The following is a 26,833-nucleotide window of genomic DNA, read 5'->3' on the forward strand; positions in this document are numbered from 1 at the left end:
AGTCTATACAAAGAGAAATAAAGTTGAAATGATGGCATGTTAGCAAGTTTGATATCTTTTTTTTTCATCATTTAATGTATCGCATAACATCCTGTAGGACACCACTTGGCAAAACTGTGTTTATTTTACAAAGTTTATGTACGACCTATATATTGACCGCTATATTGTAATGTTCTTACTGATTTCAACAAGTATTCTGAAATGAAAAAAAAAAATTTGTTTTCATAAAGAAATTAAATTAAAATAGATTAAAATTTCCCAGTATGGATATTTGATATTTTCTTATTATTTGAATAAGGAATTAGTCAAACAGTATTGAAATTAAATGTTCTCAGTGTTATATATCTTACCTGGACCTAATTTTGTCTCAATGTTCTATACACTTGTCTTAATACACACTCTATTTTCTGCATCATACCTAGCAATTTTTCCTTTGAGAAAGCTAACATATTATTTTTAAATATCTGCTAAAAACAATACCAGAATAAGTGTAGTGACGTTTAATTTCTTTATGAAAACAAATCTTTTTTTTTTCATTTCAGAATACTTGTTGAAATCAGTAAGAACATTACAATATAGCGGTCAATATATAGGTCGTACATAAACTTTGTAAAATAAACACAGTTTTGCCAAGTGGTGTCCTACAGGATGTTATGCGATACATTAAATGATGACAAGTTCAAAAGCTGGGAACTCAATACAGAACTAAACCTAGACATCAGTAAACATAATCTATAAGTGTTTGTTCCTAAACCACATCAAGGGACTATTCGCCTTAGGATTGTACATTGTATATTAAAAGTATGCAACGATGTATAGATACTTACATGACTACTAACTGGCATGTACATTGTACATACATATAGATTTACTAATACGTGACAATTGAGAGGTGAGGCCGAAATATCCGGTCCTGATAGCATAGCTTTAAGTGACGTGTTCAAATACTCAGTCTTAAACTGAAGTGAAATCGCTATATATATTCTGAAAATATAAACAATTTGAAATATATATACTTACATTTTACGACAACTCCACCACTCCAATATAAACAACTACTCTCGAACCCACGAGTGTTTGATATATAGTATGTGCAATACGCATGCGTTTTCCAGGTAAACTCCCAAACTTCTTTCAACAGGTGAATTGAACATCAAGTGCACTGTTGACTATCAAACCGTCCTCGAGTGTTCCTTCAGTCCAAACCTTACACACGTACGTGGGTACAATGGCGTCGGTGAATTACAGGGACATAAATAAATACAAAATGCCCAAGGGGAGCCTCGGCTATTTCGATAAATTCTACGTACACAGTTAATGGTCACACCCACTTGATTAAATTATCAAACAAGAAAAAACAAATTTCCTTCTGTCGCCTCAAGAATGACAAACTACTGGATAAACATGTGTAAGATATCCCATCTGCCACACACACTGAAAGGTAAATATATAGTGCATTTGGTGTAGTGGTTCAGAATATGCAACTATCCCAGACACAGAAATACATGTATATATGGAAGCCCGTAGAGGCACGCCATGCTAATCTACATGTGCCGAGGCACGTGCGACGTGTACACGGTGTGTAATTTGAAACTGCATCATATCCCATGATAACACGGAGAGGTAAAAACATATATACATGCACATGCATATATACAATATATGCAGTGACAATCACAGTTGACCTACAGTATCCCGTCATGCCCTAAATATGGGAGACAACGGTTCTAGTATGTACACCATCAAATACACTCAGCACATTTTTATCATGCCTCGTGCAACAAAAGAAAATGTAAGAATAGATGTACAAGTTCCAATATAAATTTTATCTAGATTAATGATTAAACGGCCAGGCCCGGTATCACGAACTTCCATTGGGAAGCATTAAAAAGATTAAGGAGAGTCCCTGATCTATTGAAGATTTCCAATAATGCGTTCGTTCGGACATTTTTAAGTAGAGTGATTTCTTAGGGAATTAATTACTATTTTGTTTTATATACATATTTTTTACGCTTTCGTTTGCGAATCAATCTCCTTATTTGTTTGAAAACGAAGGTTATTAGATCTAACATACACTTCCTTATTCGGACTACAGGAACTAGTAGTGGCTAGCATTATTACAGAGTCATCAATATAATTAAAATCGCTCAATAATTTCCAGGTTACTGAGCACAGTTTTTCTCCAAACAAATCGCAATCATCTCGATCAAAACGGCAAGCGTTGCGCCGAAGCAACAGCTGCATTGGTTTTAGAATATTATGGTTCAACAAGCCCCCTACGAGGATGAAATGGGGATGCCGCCACAGATTCATTAATAATTGACATGATATTTGCATGCAAAGAAAAAAATAAACCTTTTAAAAACCAATAGTTGAACTTATCTTTAGAGTGCTGTTTATTTATAATATAAACTAAATATAAAAACAAAGAGACATTATTAACAGGGACATCCATATGTATTTTAGGGAAACTATTCCACATACAAGCTCAATGGGGAAATAGGGCACATCCTAATTTTTTTTATGATGCAGTATACATTTACAAGAATACAATTTTCATAATCTAAGTATCGCGATTGAAAATTATAGATTCTAACGAAACTACATATATATAATATAATCTTTATTTTTGCATGTCATTATTGTATAAAAAGACCTTTAAATCACTAGACTTGTTGTACCTTCAGGAACGTTGATGGAACCGAAGCGAATACTATAGCGAGGGTACAGACACACAGACCTCCATGGTAGTATCCACATAACGTCTGTAACAACTAAATGTAACAACTCAAACACATATTCATTTATGTTAGAAATATCTTTAAAACGTTCTCCGGATTTATACATACAACTCAACATAAACGAACTCTTATGCGGTTGACTGACATTTTTGTCATGGTTGACATTTTTGCCATGGTTGAAATTTTGTCACCTATGTATTAGCTACTGCTTTCCATCCCGAGGCGCGCATTTCCATTTGAATGTCGCATTTCGTGACATGCAAAAAATATAAAGGTCGTTTTCCACCAGCATTAAGTAAAAATGACACGCCACTGCCTGTGTCATAAGTACAAGGGTTACAGCTATGGCGGTGATATACCCTGTTAACAATGGAGTGTCGTCTATCTATTGTTTACAGTGATTATAACCGTGAACACAGTTAATCTTCATTAAGGAAGATATCTTACATTGTACTTACTGTAAACGGTAATCCTATATGCGGATTTCAGAAGACTATCCGTAAAATAATAATAATAATAAAAACCAAATTGATATTTCACATTCATGTTACTTGATATTATAATTGAGACAGCAATGTTGAATAGTTTCATTCGATGGCTTATATTGTACATGTTTGAGATAAATGGCTGCTGTATAGTGGCATGCCACCTTTAGAATGATCCCAGGCTAATCTGAAGTAAGCCGAATATATTACCAGCAGACACAGTGCACCACCAGAATAGAGAAGCAATCGAACAAGTAATTATATCTCAATCGACGGGTATGGTATGTAAACCAAGCTACACGAGGGAATCAAAACGACGAGGTCGGCATGGAAACCAAAGATACACGAGGGCATTAAAACGACGAGGTCGGCATGGAAACCAAAGATACACGAGGGCATTAAAACGACGAGGTCGGCATGGAAACCAAAGATACACGAGGGCATTAAAACGACGAGGTCGACATGGAAACCAAAGATACACGAGGGCATTAAAACGACGAGGTCGGCATGAAAACCAAAGATACACGAGGGCATTAAAACGACGAGGTCGGCATGGAAACCAAAGATACACGAGGGCATTAAAACGACGAGGTCGACATGGAAACCAAAGATACACGAGGGCATTAAAACGACGAGGTCGGCATGTAAACCAAAGATACACGAGGGCATTAAAACGACGAGGTCGGCATGGAAAACAAAGATACACGAGGGAATCAAAACGACAAGGTCGGCATGGAAACCAAAGATACACGAGGGCATTAAAACGACGAGGTCGGCATGGAAACCAAAGATACACGAGGGCATTAAAACGACGAGGTCGGCATGGAAAACAAAGATACACGAGGGCATTAAAACGACGAGGTCGGCATGGAAACCAAAGATACACGAGGGCATTAAAACGACGAGGTCGGCATGGAAACCAAAGATACACGAGGGCATTAAAACGACGAGGTCGGCATGGAAAACAAAGATACACGAGGGCATTAAAACGACGAGGTCGGCATGGAAACCAAAGATACACGAGGGCATTACAACGACGAGGTCGGCATGGAAACCAAAGATACACGAGGGCATTAAAACGACGAGGTCGGCATGGAAAACAAAGATACACGAGGGCATTAAAACGACGAGGTCGGCATGGAAACCAAAGATACACGAGGGCTTAAAACGACGAGGACAACATGGAAACCAAAGATACACGAGGGCATTTAAACGACGAGGTCGGCATGGAAACCAAAGATACACGAGGGCATTAAAACGACGAGGTCGGCATGGAAACCAAAGATATACGAGGGCATTAAAACGACGAGGTCGGCATGGAAACCAAAGATACACGAGGGAATCAAAACGACGAGGTCGGCATGGAAACCAAAGTTAGACGAGGGCATTAAAACGACGAGAACAAGTTTTGATTAATCTAGAAAATCCGCCTTGTAAAACTACAATTGTAGGTCAAGTCCTGCTATGTTATGTTAAACAACTATTCATTCCATTCACTATGAAAATAGCCTTTCATGGATGAATGATATTACATATTGTTGTTGAATTTAAATTACTTTTTATGTTTTGACACCACAAGATAGCTGACAAAAATAATATAAAGTATAATGTCATTTCCCCCGTTCACCTTTGCTTATACTTGTTAATAAAGAAGGAATATTTGTTTTACCAACACATCTGTTACTCAAGAAGTTAGATCAAGAATAAGTAAAGGAGGTATGATCCAAACATTTCACAATAAGTACATTAAGAAAACAGAGCTCCACAGCATGGAGGTTGTTATACTCATTTTAGAGATACACAGGTGTATATATATCATTCAATAGATGGCACTGAGAGGATGTCAAGACCACACATAGGCATAAGATCATCGACATAGTAATTATATTTTACAGACAAAACTATTTGGCAACTTCTGCGTCGTATTCGGCAGTTTTGTGAAGACGCTTTGGAGCATTACTAGAAAATGACACTTACAAAAGAAAAATACTTTCACCAAACTAAACTTCAAACTGGTTGGAATCCTGAAATGTATTATTGTAAAATAAACAAAGATGGCAATTTTATTAGAAAATCAGTTACGGATTTATATAGGATTTTATCATTCAACTGTAAATGGTTTAGTATGACAATTTGGTGTTCCTATGTTCTTAGGGCATAAGTGTGAGTAACGTGGCTATGGCTGATTCTCAGATGCAAAAGGGCAACCCACTCTCGTCTGTTAGACATATATCCGCATAAGGTTGGACGGCTACACACGTTATGTTTCAGTCTTGTGAACAGACGCTTTGCCAATCCGTTTTGATAATTAATACAGAAGGTCTGAAATTGTAAGGTCAATTGATCTATTTTTTTTTATAATGAACGCTATTCCAGATGCAAGATTAGGAAGCCTAGCATATTTGTCAGCGTAGTCACAGGGGTAGTTTTTGAATTTTGAGAAATGCTCTGTCTTCTACCATTCATTCTTTAAACACATTTATGCGAGATGATTAGTTCTTAATTGATTTTATTTCCCTGGTAAAACGCACATATCACTTATATCTGTTCATCATTGTACAAACCACCAACATCCTTACACAAGCACAATTCATCATTACATAGTCATTCTCACTCGCACACAAATTATCACAACAGTCGTTTAAGCACACTCTCGCTGTCTGAATCCTAGGGCATGTCTGGATCACGACGTCGATCACGAGTGAAGATTGTCCCTCATTTTCACCAGTAGTTTGTCATTCGTGACATTTAATCACGTTTCTGTTGGTTACTCTGCAACTGTTCAAAGGAAAACAATACAAAAAAAACAAAAAAAACTAAACAGAGATATTTTAATCAACAATTAATCATTAACCTTATGGATTAAGATTAGGTGCTCCTTTCTTACGTCCGGTACGTTTGGTACCATTTTGAAAGTCACAAATGTGGTAATAATGTTTTTCGATTTTGAGTAAGAATTACGATTTCGTTATTATGTCGGTAGCTTCTCTCTTGCTTTTGTACAAGAAGAAAAAGCGGGCTTTTTGATAGTAACTTTAATGGGTATTAATAGAGGCTCCGCAACGATTGATGATTGTTTATCATGCTTAGCGAGTGTCTTTTTCTAAATTTGAAAATGAACTAATGAGAGTTAGATAAACATCATAAACTGTCACTCATTGGGTAACATGTTTATCACAATACTTCTTTACTTACAAATGTAATTTTGTCGAGTTTAAATTCTCCCAATGCCTATCAGCGGTGAAAGGGGCGTAGTTATGCAAAAAGGGTTATTTCCAAACTCATCGTACAATGACTTGGTGGGGATACAACTGGTGATTTGGCTCGGCGTGATAAGCAGGGAATGGTTTTGTTTACATTGACAGTCTCAACTACCACATTTGGTAAATACACATATTCAGTGATTGCAAATGCAATATGTTTATATAATTCATGTGTCGGTTTTTACCATCCCTTTACTGGTTTGGAGAAATATCACCTGTTCATGATTTTAAAATGATCGTATCATGGCAGAAGTCATACACAAATTAAGGGGAGGCAATTAGTATATCCGGGAAGGTGGGCTTGCAGTCACTATGTTGGTCTCGGGTTGCGGATTTACACAATTCAAACCTTGCTGACGGTTGTGGGTATGATGTATGCAGTACATGGAGCTGTATGTGAATTGACATACTGTCATGAACCATATTTTGTTAAATAGCCCATGACGAGTATTACTACTTAAAAGAGCTATCATAAAGACACAGCTGAGCTATAATAAGACATACACGAGTTTGTGATGAAGTGTTTAAATGTTAAATTTTATGATTATGTTTGAAACATCTACTCAGTAAATTAAACATCATAAAACTCAACATACACAAATCCTCATTTCCAGAGTGAAATCAAATGTATATTTGTTCTAGCCAGAGCGCTAGAAAACTGATATTGTGGTTACATTTAAACTCCTTGTTGCATGCCTATATGTTGTTAGTAAACCTAATTCTATTCATGAGACTGTATACTACAAGTTACAGTGATTGGGTCAGTGTAGGAATACAGGTGATGTAGGTTAAAAAATCAATGGCTGCTAGTTACTTCAGGCCTAGAGAGCTTTTCAATGTTAGCATCTAGTCACATAAGCCACGTTATGCTTAATTTGTCAGCGTCGTCAGACTCAAAGGGGCTTGTTTCCAAATTTTGAGAAATGCAAGACACAACATTGAAAGACCAGCATTTATATATACATATAGAGGATATCTAACAAGTAATACCAAATATATTTCACGAGTGGGGCTAATATTTTGATATTTTTCACGAGTGCACAGCACAAGTGAAAAATATCAAAATATTAGCCACACGAGTGAAATATATTTGGTTTTACTGAAGACACTGTTAGATATTCTGTTTATTACATTTTTTTATCAACGAAAACCCTACCCCGTATGCTAACTAGGACTACAGCGATAATTTGTAAACAAAAAAAGTAGTTTCCCCTGTCCAGGTGCTGACATATATGATCGGGCTTTCTGATTGGTCAATTATTTTGGTATTTTCTAATCATTAATTTGATTGGTCAAATCAGCAAAAGTGATATTTTTCACAAGTGAAAAATATGATATTCTTCACTAGTGAAAAATATCACTTTTATAGAATGAATAATTTGTGATATTTCACTGGTAAAAATGTAATAAATATACATATGTGTTACGCAAAATTGCATAAAACATGATTACTTTTTTTTTCTGAACATTGGTATACCTATTCATTGATATAGTTATTTAACAAAATATGGACCATGACAGTTTGTCAATTCACATACAGATGTATGTACTAGATACATCATATTAACCACCGTCAGCAAGGTTTAAATTTTGTAAACCCGTTACCCGAGGCCACCATTGTGTCTACATGCACCCCCCCCCCCCCCCCCCCCCCTAAATTTGTGTTTTAATAGGGGGATTACTTCTGCCATTATACGAACATTTTAAAATCATGAACAGGTGATATTTCTCCAAACCAGGAAAAGGATTATTAAACCGTCAGGTAAATCATATAAACAGCTATGTTGAATTTGCGATTACTTAATATATATGTTTACCAAATGTGGTAGTTGAGACTGTCAATGTAAACAAAACCATTCCCTGCTTATCGCGCCGAGCCAAATCACCAGTTGTATCCCCACCAAGTCAAGTCACTGATAGGCATTGGGAGAATTTAAACTCGACAAACTTACATTTGTAAGTAAAGAAGTATTGTGATAAACATGTTACCCACTGAGAGACAGTTTATGATGTTTATCTAACTCTCATTAGTTCATTTTCGAATTTAGAAAAGACACTCGCTAAGCATGATAAAGAACACCACTCGTTCTGGAACCCCTATTTATCTCAAAGTAGCCGGATTTTGTTTTTGCAATGCCCAAATCCATAAAAGCTTCTATTAAAAAATCCTCTTTTACTACTTGTACAAAAGCAACAGAGAAAATACCGACATAATAGTGACATTTTACAAAAAAAGTGAAAACCAGAAGTACTCGATGAAAGACAGGACTGAAACACCAATCTTATAAAGTAACCCATTAGGTGTATAATGATTAATTGTTCATTAATATAGATTTGTTAATTTTATTTGGTATTTTTTTTACACCTTTGAGCAGTTGCAAAGTACAAACATAAACGTAATAAATCGTCTAGTTATATTAGTATTTATCCTAGAGACCGGAAGGAACACATACAATATAGTTGTATTTACTATTCTAGAGACCGGAAGGGACACATACATTATAGTTGTATTTACTATCCTAGAGACCAGAAGGAACACATACATTATAGTTGTATTTACTATTCTAGAGACCGGAAGGTACACATACAATATAGTTGTATTTACTATCCTAGAGACCAGAAGGAACACATACATTATAGTTGTATTTACTATTCTAGAGACCGGAAGGTACACATACAATATAGTTGTATTTACTATCCTAGAGACCGGAAGGGACACATACATTATAGTTGTATTTACTATCCTAGAGACCGGAAGGGACACATACAATATAGTTGTATTTACTATCCTAGAGACCGGAAGGAACACATACATTATAGTTGTATTTACTATCCTAGAGACCGGAAGGGACACATACATTATAGTCGTATTTACTATCCTAGAGACCGGAAGGAACACATACAATATAGTTGTATTTACTATCCTAGGGACCGGAAGGAACACATACATTATAGTTGTATTACTATCCTAGAGACCGGAAGGAACACATACATTATAGTTGTATTTACTATCCTAGAGACCGGAAGGGACACAAAAATTATAGTTGTATCTACTATCCTAGAGACCGGAAGGAACACATACAATATAGTTGTATATATATCCTAGAGACCGGAAGGGACACCTACATTATAGTTGTATTTACTACCCTAGAGACCGGAAGGTACACATACATTATAGTTGTATATATATCCTAGAGACCAGAAGGAACACATACATTATAGTTGTATCTACTATCCTAGAGACCGGAAGGAACACATACAATATAGTTGTATATATATCCTAGAGACCGGAAGGGACACATACAATATAGTTGTATATATATCCTAGAGACCGGAAGGGACACATATATTATAGTTGTATTTACTATCCTAGAGACCGGAAGGGACACATACAGTATAGTTGTATTTACTATCCTAAAGACCGGAAGGAACACATACATTATAGTTGTATTTACTATCCTAGAGACCGGAAGGGACACATACAATATAGTTGTATTTACTATCCTAGAGACCGGAAGGGACACATACAATATACATTGTAGTTGTATTTACTATCCTAGAGACCGGAAGGAACGCATACATTATAGTTGTATTTACTATCCTAGAGACCGGAAGGAACACATACAATATAGTTGTATTTACTATCCTAGAGACCGGAAGGGACACATACATTATAGTTGTATTTACTATCCTAGAGACCAGAAGGAACACATACATTATAGTTGTATATATATCCTAGAGACCGGAAGGGACACATATATTATAGTTGTATTTACTATCCTAGAGACCGGAAGGGACACATACATTATAGTTGTATTTACTATCCTAGAGACCGGAAGGACCACATACATTATAGTTGTATAGAGACCGGAAGGAACACATACATTATAGTTGTATTTACTATCCTAGAGACCGGAAGGGACACAAACATTATAGTTGTATTTACTATCCTAGAGACCGGAAGGTACACGTACAATATAGTTGTATTTAAGAAGCACGTACACAACACTGATTTCACTGTGGGGTAAGTACGTCATAAATATTACTGAGAGAATAACAAGATGGCGGATGCATCTCTCACTTCTCGGAAAGTCTGTCTTACAGATTACTCTAATCCCGCGACTTCCCATTTATCGATATGGTCGAATGAACATTTGATGGTTGTTTCAAACATTCAATACCTCGTGTACTCCTAACTATGACGTTGTTTGATGAGCATGAGAAATTGTAGCAATAATCCACATAGAAATACCATCAACAATATTTGCCTTTTTCACCTAAAATATATTTGAAACAGTCACCTATTCTGTGAATAGTCCGTTGCCAGTCAAAGAATCTTGGATACATCAAGTGTACTTTCGACCATATCAATAAATGGGAAGTCGCAAGTAAATAGTAAAAAGTAACACAGACTTACCGAGAAGCGAGTGATGCATCCTCCATCTTTTTTTTCTCTTAGTGACGTTTGTGACGTAGTTTCCTCAACGTGGAGTATGTCCTCACATCAGTTTTTCATACCGCGGTCATAATGTATGTCAGATTTCCTGATATGGCCTACGTACCTTGTTTGTGATAAAACAAAACCTATTATTGTTATGTGGAATATGTTCCCGGTATAAAAAGCTAGATGTGTCACCGACAAGCCGGATTATTATTATAAACATACACCATCAGCATTATCAAGCCAATGATTGTTTGAAGGGGTCTTGGCAAAGTAGCAAATAAAAGAGATTTTCGGTATCGTTACTTATCTCAAATGTAAACTCGCACAGTGTAAACAATCAGAACACGGTGTGTAGATCTACCCAATTTGTACCTCGGTTACAATTGAGCCACACTCGCTATACAACTTTAAAACATTTTCACACACCGTCATGTTACGAAAATCAATACACGTGTCATTGTATACTCGTACAAATATTTTACAATTACGTATTGAAAACAACTCAACTGTCTTCATAATGGCCAGTTAAAATCATATCTGATACGAATTCGAGGTTGTCTATTCAATCAAGGTGAAGATTTTAAAATAAAATAAAAACAACTTGTTCGCTGTATATACCAACGCTGATATAAAGAAAGCTTAGCATTGCACAAATCACGGAATTTAAAATTTGAACTCAATTAACAGCTAAATACTCTTTAAAAAACCCAATGATGAATGTTTCTTCTTTTTTTTTGAAAAAAACCTCCGACCATTTAAGATATTTGAACACTATTTGACTAACGTTAAATAATCTTTGACGAACAACAATTGGTAACACTGTTTGAACAACCATTGGTAACACTGTTTGAACAACCATTGGTAACACTCTTTGAACAACCATTGGTAACACTCTTTGAAGAACAACCATTGGTGACACTCTTTGAACAACCATTGGTAACACTCTTTGAAGAACAACCATTGGTAACACTCTTTGAAGAGCAAACACTGGTAATACTCTTTGATCAACCAGTGCTGAATATTCTTTTAGCACCAACCTACGTTTAGATAACCTAACACTGATAGCTGTTCAACATCGATTTGATGATATAATCTACTTGAACCTTCGTTATCAGAATACGGTTTGAATTGAACCAGTAATATGTATAGGACCACAAGAACATGGGATCGCATTGAACAATTCATTTAATATCTAGACCGACTAACAACACAATAAATCATAAATACCATCATACCCTGTAGTATCTATAGATTTGATTAAAAGGGTGTGTCTAGTATAAGGAGAACGTACTTTGGCCTCAGCGTTGTCAGCTTCAAGCCTAATTATCGGCGGGTTCTGAACATCGCTTACAAAACAGAATTTTGCCGAAGGAATTCAACCATGGTAAGCAAATGTTTGAATTAGGGCCGACGGGAAGGTAAGGTCGGTTAGAACCCTCCACAATCGGCCACTGATTATCATAAAAAACTATTATTGATATTTGATATTTTTTCTGAAAATGTTTCGTTACTAAACTACCCTGAAAGTTATTTACATTAATTGTATTTGTCATATCAGTTGCCATAGTATTATATATACAACGATAGCACCATTTACAGTAATAACAGATGGGATTTTACAAACCTTAGCCATCAGGCTTCTGAGGACGAATCTCACTAGCTCCAAGCTTGTTGTAAACAGCATCCATAGCGAGAGAACATATTCCAGCACCATTCTGGCGTCAACGTTTTCACAACACACTAACCCACCTGGCAAAGAAGTATACTCATCACTGTAGTGTCTCCAAGAGATCCCCTGGCCTGGAGCAATACCAGATATATATTGCACTTCTGTTGTATATCTTAAAGAATTGACCTCGTGCCTCTGCACTGATATTTATAGAATCTTTAGTATCCAATAGTTACCACGACATATTCGGATTGTAAAAACCCACTCGAACGTACGCCCCCGGTGTGCTTGGTGTCATTATTAAACTCTTTTGATTGTTACCGACTACCACCGGTAGTGTTTCGACAGTAATGTGACGGTGTTTTATCCATCGGTGGTGTATTGGACAAGTCAGGGGTTGATTTAGCCTTTTAAACACGTATATCATCCAACCAGGACACGCCTTGTTTAGGTCGTGTATACACCTGTATAAAGTCAGCACTTCACCACCACTCACACATAACGTTAAACCATCGTCAAATTCCCAATTAATCACAACGAAAACAAATTACATACATAATTTAAAAAATGAACGAAGCCCGATAAGGATGACTAGTAATGGAATGTATTGTAGGTTGTGTGACAGGGTGATTGATATAGGACTTATCGTTAGTAATGATTCATATTTCATTTTCTAGTATATACTCTACATCTTATATTAACATAATGTATACATATATAAATACCATATATAAATTGAAAAGTCATACGAACACTATCTTGTTGTCCATTCTCCGTTTTGATGTTAATATTTACGGTGAAAACGAGCCCTTTTCCACGTTTCCTTTTAAAATGCACAACCAGTTTTTTACGGAATGTTTACAGAATGACGACGGAGTGTAATGGACCTATCAGTAGAAAACATATTTTTACATATACATTGTAAATTGAACATTAAAAGTATTTTATACATGAATATGTACATCCGACAAGTCATCCGTGGTAGAAACCATTAGTTGACTTTAGTGTAAACTTTTCTACCGCTTTAATTTATCAACATAATTTTTGTGTTGACATTTTGTGATGTAACCGAGTTCTCCCGAAATACTGTCGAACTATAGTTTACATGTGGTGTAGTATACTGTAATCAAATTATCTCGAACTCGTGTTGACATGCTGTGATATTATGGAGCTACCCCGAACTCGTGTTGACATGCTGTGGTGCTTTGAGTTACCCCGAACTCGTGCTGACATGCTGTGGTGCTTTGAGTTATCTCGAACTCGTGCTGACATGCTGTGGTGCTTTGAGTTACCTCGAACTCGTGTTGACATGCTGTGGTGCTTTGAGTTACCCTGAACTCGTGTTGTTTAGAAAGAGATATTCTGATATTCATCGAGGACAAATTTATTCCCAACTTGCACTCATTGAACCAGAGAAACAGATAAAGGGGAGTTTTACCATTACTCCGTAATCCTGTTTACAGTGACGAGTCAAAGGCCTCAACTATTTTGTGATGTTGCCTTCATGGCTCGCTCCTTAAACACAATTTTAAGTACTGGAACATAAACCAATGTTAAATTCCCATACCTCAAATTATCAGTACACATTAGCGTGACATTTAGAAGGAATTGCAGTGAGAAACGCCCCGGAAGTTAAAGATACGAGCAGATTACACTTGCTGTATTCACTGGAGACCGACCTAACCATCCGTAACACAATTTCAATAACGAGTGGATAAGCGATCGAAAGCCAATGGCAAACACTCTGTTTTCATCAACAGGTCCTGACATATGTTTATCAAATAAGTATCATTTTGGAAATTCTAAAAGACATTTGACTTTATTTTTTTAGACTAAGATTATACAATGTATTATTAAAAAAGTAATGTATAATAGTGTAACAAGTGATGTATAACAATGTAACAAGTGATGTACAACAGTTTAACAATTGATGTGTAGCAATGTAACAAGTGATGTATAACAATGTAACAAGTGATGTATAACAATGTAACAAGTGATGTATAACAATGTAACAAGTGATGTATAACAGTGTAACAAGTGATGTATAACAGTGTAACAAGTGATGTATAACAATGTAACAAGTGATGTATAACAGTGTAACAAGTGATGTATAACAATGTAACAAGTGATGTATAACAATGTAACAAGTGATGTATAACAATGTAACAAGTGATGTATAACAGTGTAACAAGTGATGTATAACAATGTAACAAGTGATGTATAACAGTGTAACAAGTGATGTATAACAATGTAACAAGTGATGTATAACAGTGTAACAAGTGATGTATAACAATGTAACAAGTGATGTATAACAATGTAACAAGTAATGTATAATAGTGTAACAAGTGATGTATAACAGTGTAACAAGTGATGTATAACAATGTAACAAGTGATGTACAACAGTGTAACAAGTGATGTATAACAATGTAACAAGTGATGTATAACAGTGTAACAAGTGATGTATAACAATGTAACAAGTGATGTATAACAATGTAACAAGTAATGTATAATAGTGTAACAAGTGATGTATAACAGTGTAACAAGTGATGTATAACAATGTAACAAGTGATGTACAACAGTGTAACAAGTGATGTATAGCAGTGTAACAAGTGATGTATAACAATGTAACAAGTGATGTATAACAATGTAACAAGTGATGTATAACAATGTAACAATGTAACAAGTGTTGTATAACAATGTAACAAGTGATGTATTATAAGACCCTTTCATATGTGGTCATGTAGGATAGGGATATTCCACCCGAGGGGTCACAAAATGTGGTAAAACCCGAGGCTCCGCCGAGGGTTTTACCACATTTTGTGACCCAGAGGGTGAAATATCCCTATCCTACATGAATCACATATGATTGAGTATTTTTCTCTCATTCCCCAACCTAAAATATGCAAAATTAGGCACTATCTGTCGATAGCTTTCTCAGATAGACGCCATTTTTTCTCAATCTAAACTTTTTTTCTACTGCATATAATAAAAAAAGAACAGCGCCAATCGATTTACCATACCCAATATATGCAAACGGCGTTTGCTGTTCTAAAAACGAAGGAAACCATTCATTTCCACAGTCTAAAGTTGTTTCAGCAGCCCTGTCATTGCAAGCGAAGCCAAATCACTTGATGTCGGCCAAGCTAGTGTGTCCTTTCGCGAGGAAATATAGTTCCATGTTTTATTAATAAAAAACAATAAAAGAACGTGTTTTTTTTACATAATTTATATCATAAATAAAAAAAATTATTAGATCTGGCCTAACACATGGAGCAGATGAAGTGTTTACAAATCTATAGATAGATCTACTTTCGGTTCGGCGATCTACTTTTGTATCATTGCGCGCTCGTGGCTATCCTACACCGGAAGCGAGGTAGTATACACACAGCAAGCATGGGTGTATTTACCTGGACAGACCAGTATGATACCGGTAGGGATGAGAGAAAACAATGTAACAAGTGATGTATAACAGTGTAACAAGTGATATATAACAATGTAACAAGTGATGTATAACAGTGTAACAAGTGATGTATAACAATGTAACAAGTGATGTATAACAATGTAACAAGTGATGTATAACAATGTAACAAGTGATGTATATCAGTGTAACAAGTGATGTATAACAATGTAACAAGTGATGTATAACAATGTAACAAGTGATGTATAACAATATAACAATGTAACAAGTGATGTATAACAATATAACAATGTAACAAGTGATGTATAACAATGTAACAAGTGATGTATAACAATGTAACAAGTGATGTATAACAATATAACAATGTAACAAGTGTTGTATAACAATGTAACAAGTGATGTATAACAATGTAACAAGTGATGTATAACAATATAACAATGTAACAAGTGATGTATAACAATGTAACAAGTGATGTATAACAATATAACAATGTAAAAAGTGTTGTATAACAATGTAACAAGTGATGTATAACAGTGTAACAAGTGATGTATAACAGTGTAACAAGTGATGTATAACAGTGTAACAAGTGATGTATAACAATGTAACAAGTGATGTATAACAATGTAACAAGTGATGTATAACAGTGTAACAAGTGATTATAACAGTGTAACAAGTGATGTATAACAATGTAACAAGTGATGTACAACAATGTAACAAGTGATGTATAACAATGTAACAAGTGATGTATAACAGTGTAACAAGTGATGTATAACAATGTAACAAGTGATGTATAACAATGTAACAAGTGATGTATAACAATGTAACAAGTGATGTATAACAATGTAACAAGTGATGTATAACAATGTAACAAGTGATGTATAACAATGTAACAAGTGATGTATAACAGTGTAACAAGTGATGTATAACAGTGTAACAAGTGATGTATAACAATGTAACAAGTGATGTATAACAATGTAACAAGTGATGTATAACAATGTAACAAGTGATGTATAACAGTGTAACAAGTGATGTATAACAATGTAACAAGTGATGTATAACAATGTAACAAGTGATGTATAACAATGTAACAAGTGATGTATAACAATGTAACAAGTGATGTATAACAGTGTAACAAGTGATGTATAACAGTGTAACAAGTGATGTATAACAATGTAACAAGTGATGTATAACAGTGTAACAAGTGATGTATAACAATGTAACAAGTGATGTATAACAATGTAACAAGTGATGTATAACAATGTAACAAGTGATGTATAACAGTGTAACAAGTGATGTATAACAATGTAACAAGTGATGTATAACAATGTAACAAGTGATGTATAACAGTGTAACAAGTGATGTATAACAATGTAACAAGTGATGTATAACAATGTAACAAGTGATGTATAACAGTGTAACAAGTGATGTATAACAGTGTAACAAGTGATGTATAACAATGTAACAAGTGATGTACAACAATGTAACAAGTGATGTATAACAGTGTAACAAGTGATGTATAACAATGTAACAAGTGATGTATAACAATGTAACAAGTGATGTATAACAATATAACAATGTAACAAGTGATGTATAACAATGTAACAAGTGATGTATAACAATGTAACAAGTGATGTATAACAGGTAACAAGTGATGTACAAACAATGTAACAAGTGATGTATAACAATGTAACAAGTGATGTATAACAGTGTAACAAAGTGATGTATAACAATGTACAAGTGATGTATAACAATGTAACAAGTGATGTATAACAAGTGTAACAAGTGATGTATAACAGTGTAACAAGTGATGTATAACAATGTAACAAGTGATGTATAACAATGTAACAAGTGATGTATAACAATGTAACAAGTGATGTATAACAATTAACAAGTGAGGTATACATGTAACAAGTGATGTATAACAATGTAACAAGTGATGTATAACAATGTAACAAGTGATGTATAACAGTGTAACAAGTGATGTATAACAGTGTAACAAGTGATGTATAACAATGTAACAAGTGATGTATAACAATGTAACAAGTGATGTATAACAATGTAACAAGTGATGTATAACAAGTAAAGTGATTGTAAACGGTAACAAGTGATATAACAATGTAACAAGTGATTGTAAACAATGTAAACAGTGTGATAAGTCAACAATGATGTATAACAGTGAAAAGTGATGTATAACAAAACAAGTGATAGTAATGTAACAGTGATGTAAAATGTAAAAATGTAACAAGTATGTATAACAAGTAACAAGTGATGTATACAATGTGTAACAAGTGATGTGATAACAATGTAACAAGGATGTATAACAATGTAAACAAGTGATGTCAACAGTGTAACAAGTGATGTATAACAAGTGTAACAAGTGATGTATAACAGTGTAAACAAGTGTATAAGAAAAGTATGAACAATGTAACAAGTGATGTATAACAATGTAACAAGTGAGTGTAAAGTGAATGATGAGTATAACAATGTAACAAGTGATGTATAACATGTAACAAGGATGTATAACAATGTAACAAGTGATGTATAACAGTTGAACAAGTGATGTAAACAATGTAACAAGTGATGTATAACAATGTAACAAGTGATGTATAACATGTGAACAAGTGATGTATAACAATGTAACAAGTGATGTATAACAGTGTAACAAGTGAATGTATAAAAGTGTAACAGTGATGTATAACAAGTGTAACAAGTGATGTATAACAGTGTAACAAGTGATGTATAACAATGTAACAAGTGATGTATAACAATGTAACAAGTGATGTATAACAGTGTAACAAGTGATGTATAACAATGTAACAAGTGATGTATAACAATGTAACTAAGTGATGTATAACAATGTACAAGTGATGTATAACAATGTAACAAGTGATGTATAACAGTGTAACAAGTGATGTATAACAATGTAACAAGTGATGTATAACAATGTAAACAAGTGATGTATAACAATGTAACAAGTGATGTATAACAAGTGTAACAAGTGATGTATAACATGTAACAAGTGATGTATAACAGTGTAACAAGTGATGTATAACAGTGTAACAAAGTGATGTATAACAATGTAACAAGTGATGTATAACAATGTAACAAGTGATGTATAACAATGTAACAAGTGATGTATAACAATGTAACAAGTGATGTATAACAGTGTAACAAGTGATGTATAACAATGTAACAAGTGATGTATAACAATGTAACAAGTGATGTATAACAATGTAACAAGTGATGTATAACAGTGTAACAAGTGATGTATAACAATGTAACAAGTGATGTATAACAGTGTAACAAGTGATGTATAACAGTGTAACAAGTGATGTATAACAATGTAACAAGTGATGTATAACAATGTAACAAGTGATGTATAACAATGTAACAAGTGATGTATAACAATGTAACAAGTGATGTATAACAATGTAACAAGTGATGTATAACAGTGTAACAAGTGATGTATAACAATGTAACAAGTGATGTATAACAATGTAACAAGTGATGTATAACAGTGTAACAAGTGATGTATAACAATGTAACAAGTGATGTATAACAATGTAACAAGTGATGTATAACAGTGTAACAAGTGATGTATAACAGTGTAACAAGTGATGTATAACAATGTAACAAGTGATGTATAACAGTGTAACAAGTGATGTATAACAATGTAACAAGTGATGTATAACATGTAACAAGTGATGTATAACAATGTAACAAGTGATGTATAACAGTGTAACAAGTGATGTATAACAATGTAACAAGTGATGTATAACAGTGTAACAAGTGATGTATAACAATGTAACAAGTGATGTATAACAAGTGTAACAAGTGATGTATAACAATGTAACAAGTGATGTATAACAATGTAACAAGTGATGTATAACAGTGTAACAAGTGATGTATAACAATGTAACAAGTGATGTATAACAATGTAACAAGTGATGTATAACAATGTAACAAGTGATGTATAACAATGTAACAAGTGATGTATAACAGTGTAACAAGTGATGTATAACAGTGTAACAAGTGATGTATAACAATGTAACAAGTGATGTATAACAATGTAACAAGTGATGTATAACAATGTAACAAGTGATGTATAACAGTGTAACAAGTGATGTATAACAGTGTAACAAGTGATGTATAACAATGTAACAAGTGATGTATAACAATGTAACAAGTGATGTATAACAATGTAACAAGTGATGTATAACAGTGTAACAAGTGATGTATAACAATGTAACAAGTGATGTATAACAATGTAACAAGTGATGTATAACAATGTAACAAGTGATGTATAACAGTGTAACAAGTGATGTATAACAGTGTAACAAGTGATGTATAACAATGTAACAAGTGATGTATAACAATGTAACAAGTGATGTATAACAATGTAACAAGTGATGTATAACAGTGTAACAAGTGATGTATAACAATGTAACAAGTGATGTATAACAATGTAACAAGTGATGTATAACATGTAACAAGTGATGTATAACAAGTGTAACAAGTGATGTATAACAGTGTAACAAGTGATGTATAACAATGTAACAAGTGATGTATAACAGTGTAACAAGTGATGTTTATTAACAAGTGATAAACAAGTGTATGATGTATAACAATTGTAACAAGTGATGTATACACAGTGTAACAAGTGATGTATAACAATGTAACAAGTGATGTATAACAATGTAACAAGTGATGTATAACAATTTAACAAGTGATGTATAACAGTGTAACAAGTGATGTATAACAATGTAACAAGTGATGTATAACAATGTAACAATGTAACAAGTGATGTATAACAATTGTAACAAGTGATGTATAACAGTGTAACAAGTGATGTATAACAGTGTAACAAGTGATGTATAACAATGTAACAAGTGATGTATAACAATGTAACAAGTGATGTATAACAAGTGTAACAAGTGATGTATAACAGTGTAACAAGTGATGTATAACAGTGTAAACAAGTGATGTATAACAATGTAACAAGTGATGTATAACAATGTAACAAGTGATGTATAACAATGTAACAAGTGATGTATAACAATGTAACAAGTGATGTATAACATGTAACAAGTGATGTATAACAGTGTAACAAGTGATGTATAACAATGTAACAAGTGATGTATAACACTAACAAGTGATGTATAACAATGTAACAAGTGATGTATAACAGTGTAACAAGTGATGTATAACAATGTAACAAGTGATGTATAACAATGTAACAAGTGATGTATAACAGTGTAACAAGTGATGTATAACAATGTAACAAGTGATGTATAACAATGTAACAAGTGATGTATAACAGTGTAACAAGTGATGTATAACAATGTAACAAGTGATGTATAACAATGTAACAAGTGATGTATAACAATGTAACAAGTGATGTATAACAATGTAACAAGTGATGTATAACAATGTAACAAGTGATGTATAACAATGTAACAAGTGATGTATAACAAGTGTAACAAGTGAGGTATAACAAGTGTAACAAGTGATGTATAACAATGTAACAAGTGATGTATAACAGTGTAACAAGTGATGTATAACAATGTAACAAGTGATGTATAACAGTGTAACAAGTGATGTATAACAATGTAACAAGTGATGTATAACAGTGTAACAAGTGATGTATAACAATGTAACAAGTGATGTATAACAATGTAACAAGTGATGTATAACAGTGTAACAAGTGATGTATAACAATGTAACAAGTGATGTATAACAATGTAACAAGTGATGTATAACAGTGTAACAAGTGATGTATAACAGTGTAACAAGTGATGTATAACAATGTAACAAGTGATGTATAACAATGTAACAAGTGATGTATAACAGTGTAACAAGTGATGTATAACAGTGTAACAAGTGATGTATAACAATGTAACAAGTGATGTATAACAATGTAACAAGTGATGTATAACAATGTAACAAGTGATGTATAACAGTGTAACAAGTGATGTATAACAATGTAACAAGTGATGTATAACAGTGTAACAAGTGATGTATAACATGTAACAAGTGATGTATAACAATGTAACAAGTGATGTATAACAATGTAACAAGTGATGTATAACAGTGTAACAAGTGATGTATAACAATGTAACAAGTGATGTATAACAATGTAACAAGTGATGTATAACAATGTAACAAGTGATGTATAACAATGTAACAAGTGATGTATAACAGTGTACAAGTGATGTATAACAATGTAACAAGTGATGTATAACAATGTAACAAGTGATGTATAACAATGTAACAAGTGATGTATAACAGTGTAACAAGTGATGTATAACAATGTAACAAGTGATGTATAACAATGTAACAAGTGATGTATAACAATGTAACAAGTGATGTATAACAATGTAACAAGTGATGTATAACAGTGTAACAAGTGATGTATAACAATGTAACAAGTGATGTATAACAATGTAACAAGTGATGTATAACAATGTAACAAGTGATGTATAACAATGTAACAAGTGATGTATAACAGTGTAACAAGTGATGTATAACAATGTAACAAGTGATGTATAACAATGTAACAAGTGATGTATAACAATGTAACAAGTGATGTATAACAGTGTAACAAGTGATGTATAACAGTGTAACAAGTGATGTATAACAATGTAACAAGTGATGTATAACAATGTAACAAGTGATGTATAACAATGTAACAAGTGATGTATAACAATATAACAATGTAACAAGTGATGTATAACAATGTAACAAGTGATGTATAACAATGTAACAAGTGATGTATAACAATGTAACAAGTGATGTATAACAATGTAACAAGTGATGTATAACAGTGTAACAAGTGATGTATAACAATGTAACAAGTGATGTATAACAATGTAACAAGTGATGTATAACAATGTAACAAGTGATGTATAACAATGTAACAAGTGATGTATAACAATGTAACAAGTGATGTATAACAATGTAACAAGTGATGTATAACAATGTAACAAGTGATGTATAACAATGTAACAAGTGATGTATAACAATGTAACAAGTGATGTATAACAGTGTAACAAGTGATGTATAACAATGTAACAAGTGATGTATAACAATGTAACAAGTGATGTATAACAATGTAACAAGTGATGTATAACAATGTAACAAGTGATGTATAACAATGTAACAAGTGATGTATAACAATGTAACAAGTGATGTATAACAATGTAACAAGTGATGTATAACAATGTAACAAGTGATGTATAACAAGTGTAACAAGTGATGTATAACAATGTAACAAGTGATGTATAACAATGTAACAAGTGATGTATAACAATGTAACAAGTGATGTATAACAATGTAACAAGTGATGTATAACAATGTAACAAGTGATGTATAACAATGTAACAAGTGATGTATAACAATGTAACAAGTGATGTATAACAGTGTAACAAGTGATGTATAACAATGTAACAAGTGATGTATAACAATGTAACAAGTGATGTATAACAATGTAACAAGTGATGTATAACAATGTAACAAGTGATGTATAACAATGTAACAAGTGATGTATAACAATGTAACAAGTGATGTATAACAGTGTAACAAGTGATGTATAACAGTGTAACAAGTGATGTATAACAATGTAACAAGTGATGTATAACAATGTAACAAGTGATGTATAACAATGTAACAAGTGATGTATAACAATGTAACAAGTGATGTATAACAATGTAACAAGTGATGTATAACAATGTAACAAGTGATGTATAACAAGTGTAACAAGTGATGTATAACAATGTAACAAGTGATGTATAACAGTGTAACAAGTGATGTATAACAGTGTAACAAGTGATGTATAACAATGTAACAAGTGATGTATAACAATGTAACAAGTGATGTATAACAATGTAACAAGTGATGTATAACAATGTAACAAGTGATGTATAACAATGTAACAAGTGATGTATAACAATGTAACAAGTGATGTATAACAATGTAACAAGTGATGTATAACATGTAACAAGTGATGTATAACAATGTAACAAGTGATGTATAACAGTGTAACAAGTGATGTATAACAATGTAACAAGTGATGTATAACAATGTAACAAGTGATGTATAACAATGTAACAAGTGATGTATAACAATGTAACAAGTGATGTATAACAATGTAACAAGTGATGTATAACAGTGTACAAGTGATGTATAACAATGTGACAAGTGATGTATAACAATGTAACAAGTGATGTATAACAATGTAACAAGTGATGTATAACAATGTAACAAGTGATGTATAACAATGTAACAAGTGATGTATAACAAGTGTAACAAGTGATGTATAACAATGTAACAAGTGATGTATAACAAGTGTAACAAGTGATGTATAACAATGTAACAAGTGATGTATAACAATGTAACAAGTGATGTATAACATGTAACAAGTGATGTATAACAATGTAACAAGTGATGTATAACAGTGTAACAAGTGATGTATAACATGTAACAAGTGATGTATAACAATGTAACAAGTGATGTATAACAGTGTACAAGTGATGTATAACAATGTACAAGTGATGTATAACAATGTAACAAGTGATGTATAACAATGTAACAAGTGATGTATAACAATGTAACAAGTGATGTATAACAATGTAACAAGTGATGTATAACAATGTAACAAGTGATGTATAACAATGTAACAAGTGATGTATAACAATGTAACAAGTGATGTATAACAATGTAACAAGTGATGTATAACAATGTAACAAGTGATGTATAACAATGTAACAAGTGATGTATAACAATGTAACAAGTGATGTATAACACTGTAACAAGTGATGTATAACAATGTAACAAGTGATGTATAACAATGTAACAAGTGATGTATAACATGTAACAAGTGATGTAACAGTGTAACAAGTGATGTATAACAATGTAACAGTGATGTATACAATGTAACAAGTGATGTATAACAATGTAACAAGTGATGTATAACAATGTAACAAGTGATGTATAACAATGTAACAAGTGATGTATAACAATGTAACAAGTGATGTATAACAATGTAACAAGTGATGTATAACAATGTAACAAGTGATGTATAACAATATAACAATGTAACAAGTGATGTATAACAATGTAACAAGTGATGTATAACAGTGTAACAAGTGATGTATAACAATGTAACAAGTGATGTATAACAATGTAACAAGTGATGTATAACAATGTAACAAGTGATGTATAACAATGTAACAAGTGATGTATAACAATGTAACAAGTGATGTATAACAGTGTAACAAGTGATGTATAACAATGTAACAAGTGATGTATAACAATGTAACAAGTGATGTATAACAATGTAACAAGTGATGTATAACAATGTAACAAGTGATGTATAACAATGTAACAAGTGATGTATAACAGTGTAACAAGTGATGTATAACAGTGTAACAAGTGATGTATAACAATGTAACAAGTGATGTATAACAATGTAACAAGTGATGTATAACAATGTAACAAGTGATGTATAACAATGTAACAAGTGATGTATAACAATGTAACAAGTGATGTATAACAGTGTAACAAGTGATGTATAACAATGTAACAAGTGATGTATAACAATGTAACAAGTGATGTATAACAAGTGTAACAAGTGATGTATAACAATGTAACAAGTGATGTATAACAATGTAACAAGTGATGTATAACAATGTAACAAGTGATGTATAACAAGTGTAACAAGTGATGTATAACAATGTAACAAGTGATGTATAACAATGTAACAAGTGATGTATAACAGTGTAACAAGTGATGTATAACAATGTAACAAGTGATGTATAACAATGTAACAAGTGATGTATAACAATGTAACAAGTGATGTATAACAATGTAACAAGTGATGTATAACAATGTAACAAGTGATGTATAACAATGTAACAAGTGATGTATAACAATGTAACAAGTGATGTATAACAATGTAACAAGTGATGTATAACAATGTAACAAGTGATGTATAACAATGTAACAAGTGATGTATAACAATGTAACAAGTGATGTATAACAATGTAACAAGTGATGTATAACAGTGTAACAAGTGATGTATACAATGTAACAAGTGATGTATAACAATGTAACAAGTGATGTATAACAGTGTAACAAGTGATGTATAACAGTGTAAAAAATGCTGTAAAACACTGTAACAAGTTATTATAACAATGTAACAAGTGATGTATAACAATGTAACAAGTGATGTATAACAATGTAACAAGTGATGTATAACAATGTAACAAGTGATGTATAACAGTGTAACAAGTGATGTATAACAATGTAACAAGTGATGTATAACAATGTAACAAGTGATGTATAACAGGTAACAAGTGATGTATAACAATGTAACAAGTGATGTATAACAATGTAACAAGTGATGTATAACAATGTAACAAGTGATGTATAACAATGTAACAAGTGATGTATAACAGTGTAACAAGTGATGTATAACAATGTAACAAGTGATGTATAACAATGTAACAAGTGATGTATAACAATGTAACAAGTGATGTATAACATGTAACAAGTGATGTATAACAATGTAACAAGTGATGTATAACAATGTAACAAGTGATGTATAACAATGTAACAAGTGATGTATAACAATGTAACAAGTGATGTATAACAATGTAACAAGTGATGTATAACAGTGTAACAAGTGATGTATAACAATGTAACAAGTGATGTATAACAATGTAACAAGTGATGTATAACAGTGTAACAAGTGATGTATAACAATGTAACAAGTGATGTATAACAATGTAACAAGTGATGTATAACAGTGTAACAA

The 26,833-nt window shown here is 32.9% G+C and overlaps 1 protein-coding gene across 5 annotated transcripts in view; it reads right to left on the minus strand.

Moving 5' to 3' along the window:
* The window catches only part of LOC117344229, a 126,397-nt gene that overhangs the window by 48,044 nt on the left and 51,520 nt on the right, over nt 1-26,833 (minus strand). Inside the window, exon 1 of one of the 5 annotated variants that reach the window (XM_033906900.1) lies at nt 12,558-12,964. The exons of 1 other annotated variant lie outside the window; for it this stretch is intronic. In XM_033906900.1, the coding sequence (XP_033762791.1) occupies nt 12,558-12,647 (90 nt within the window). In that variant the 5' untranslated portion in view covers nt 12,648-12,964. Of the gene's footprint in view, nt 1-1,020; nt 1,430-12,557; nt 12,965-26,833 lie in introns of those variants that run through there. 3 more of the 5 variants (XM_033906901.1, XM_033906906.1, XM_033906904.1) reach the window with 3 other exon arrangements.

This window comes from Pecten maximus, chromosome 15, assembly GCF_902652985.1.
Source record: "Pecten maximus chromosome 15, xPecMax1.1, whole genome shotgun sequence".
NCBI classification, from domain to species: domain Eukaryota; kingdom Metazoa; phylum Mollusca; class Bivalvia; order Pectinida; family Pectinidae; genus Pecten; species Pecten maximus.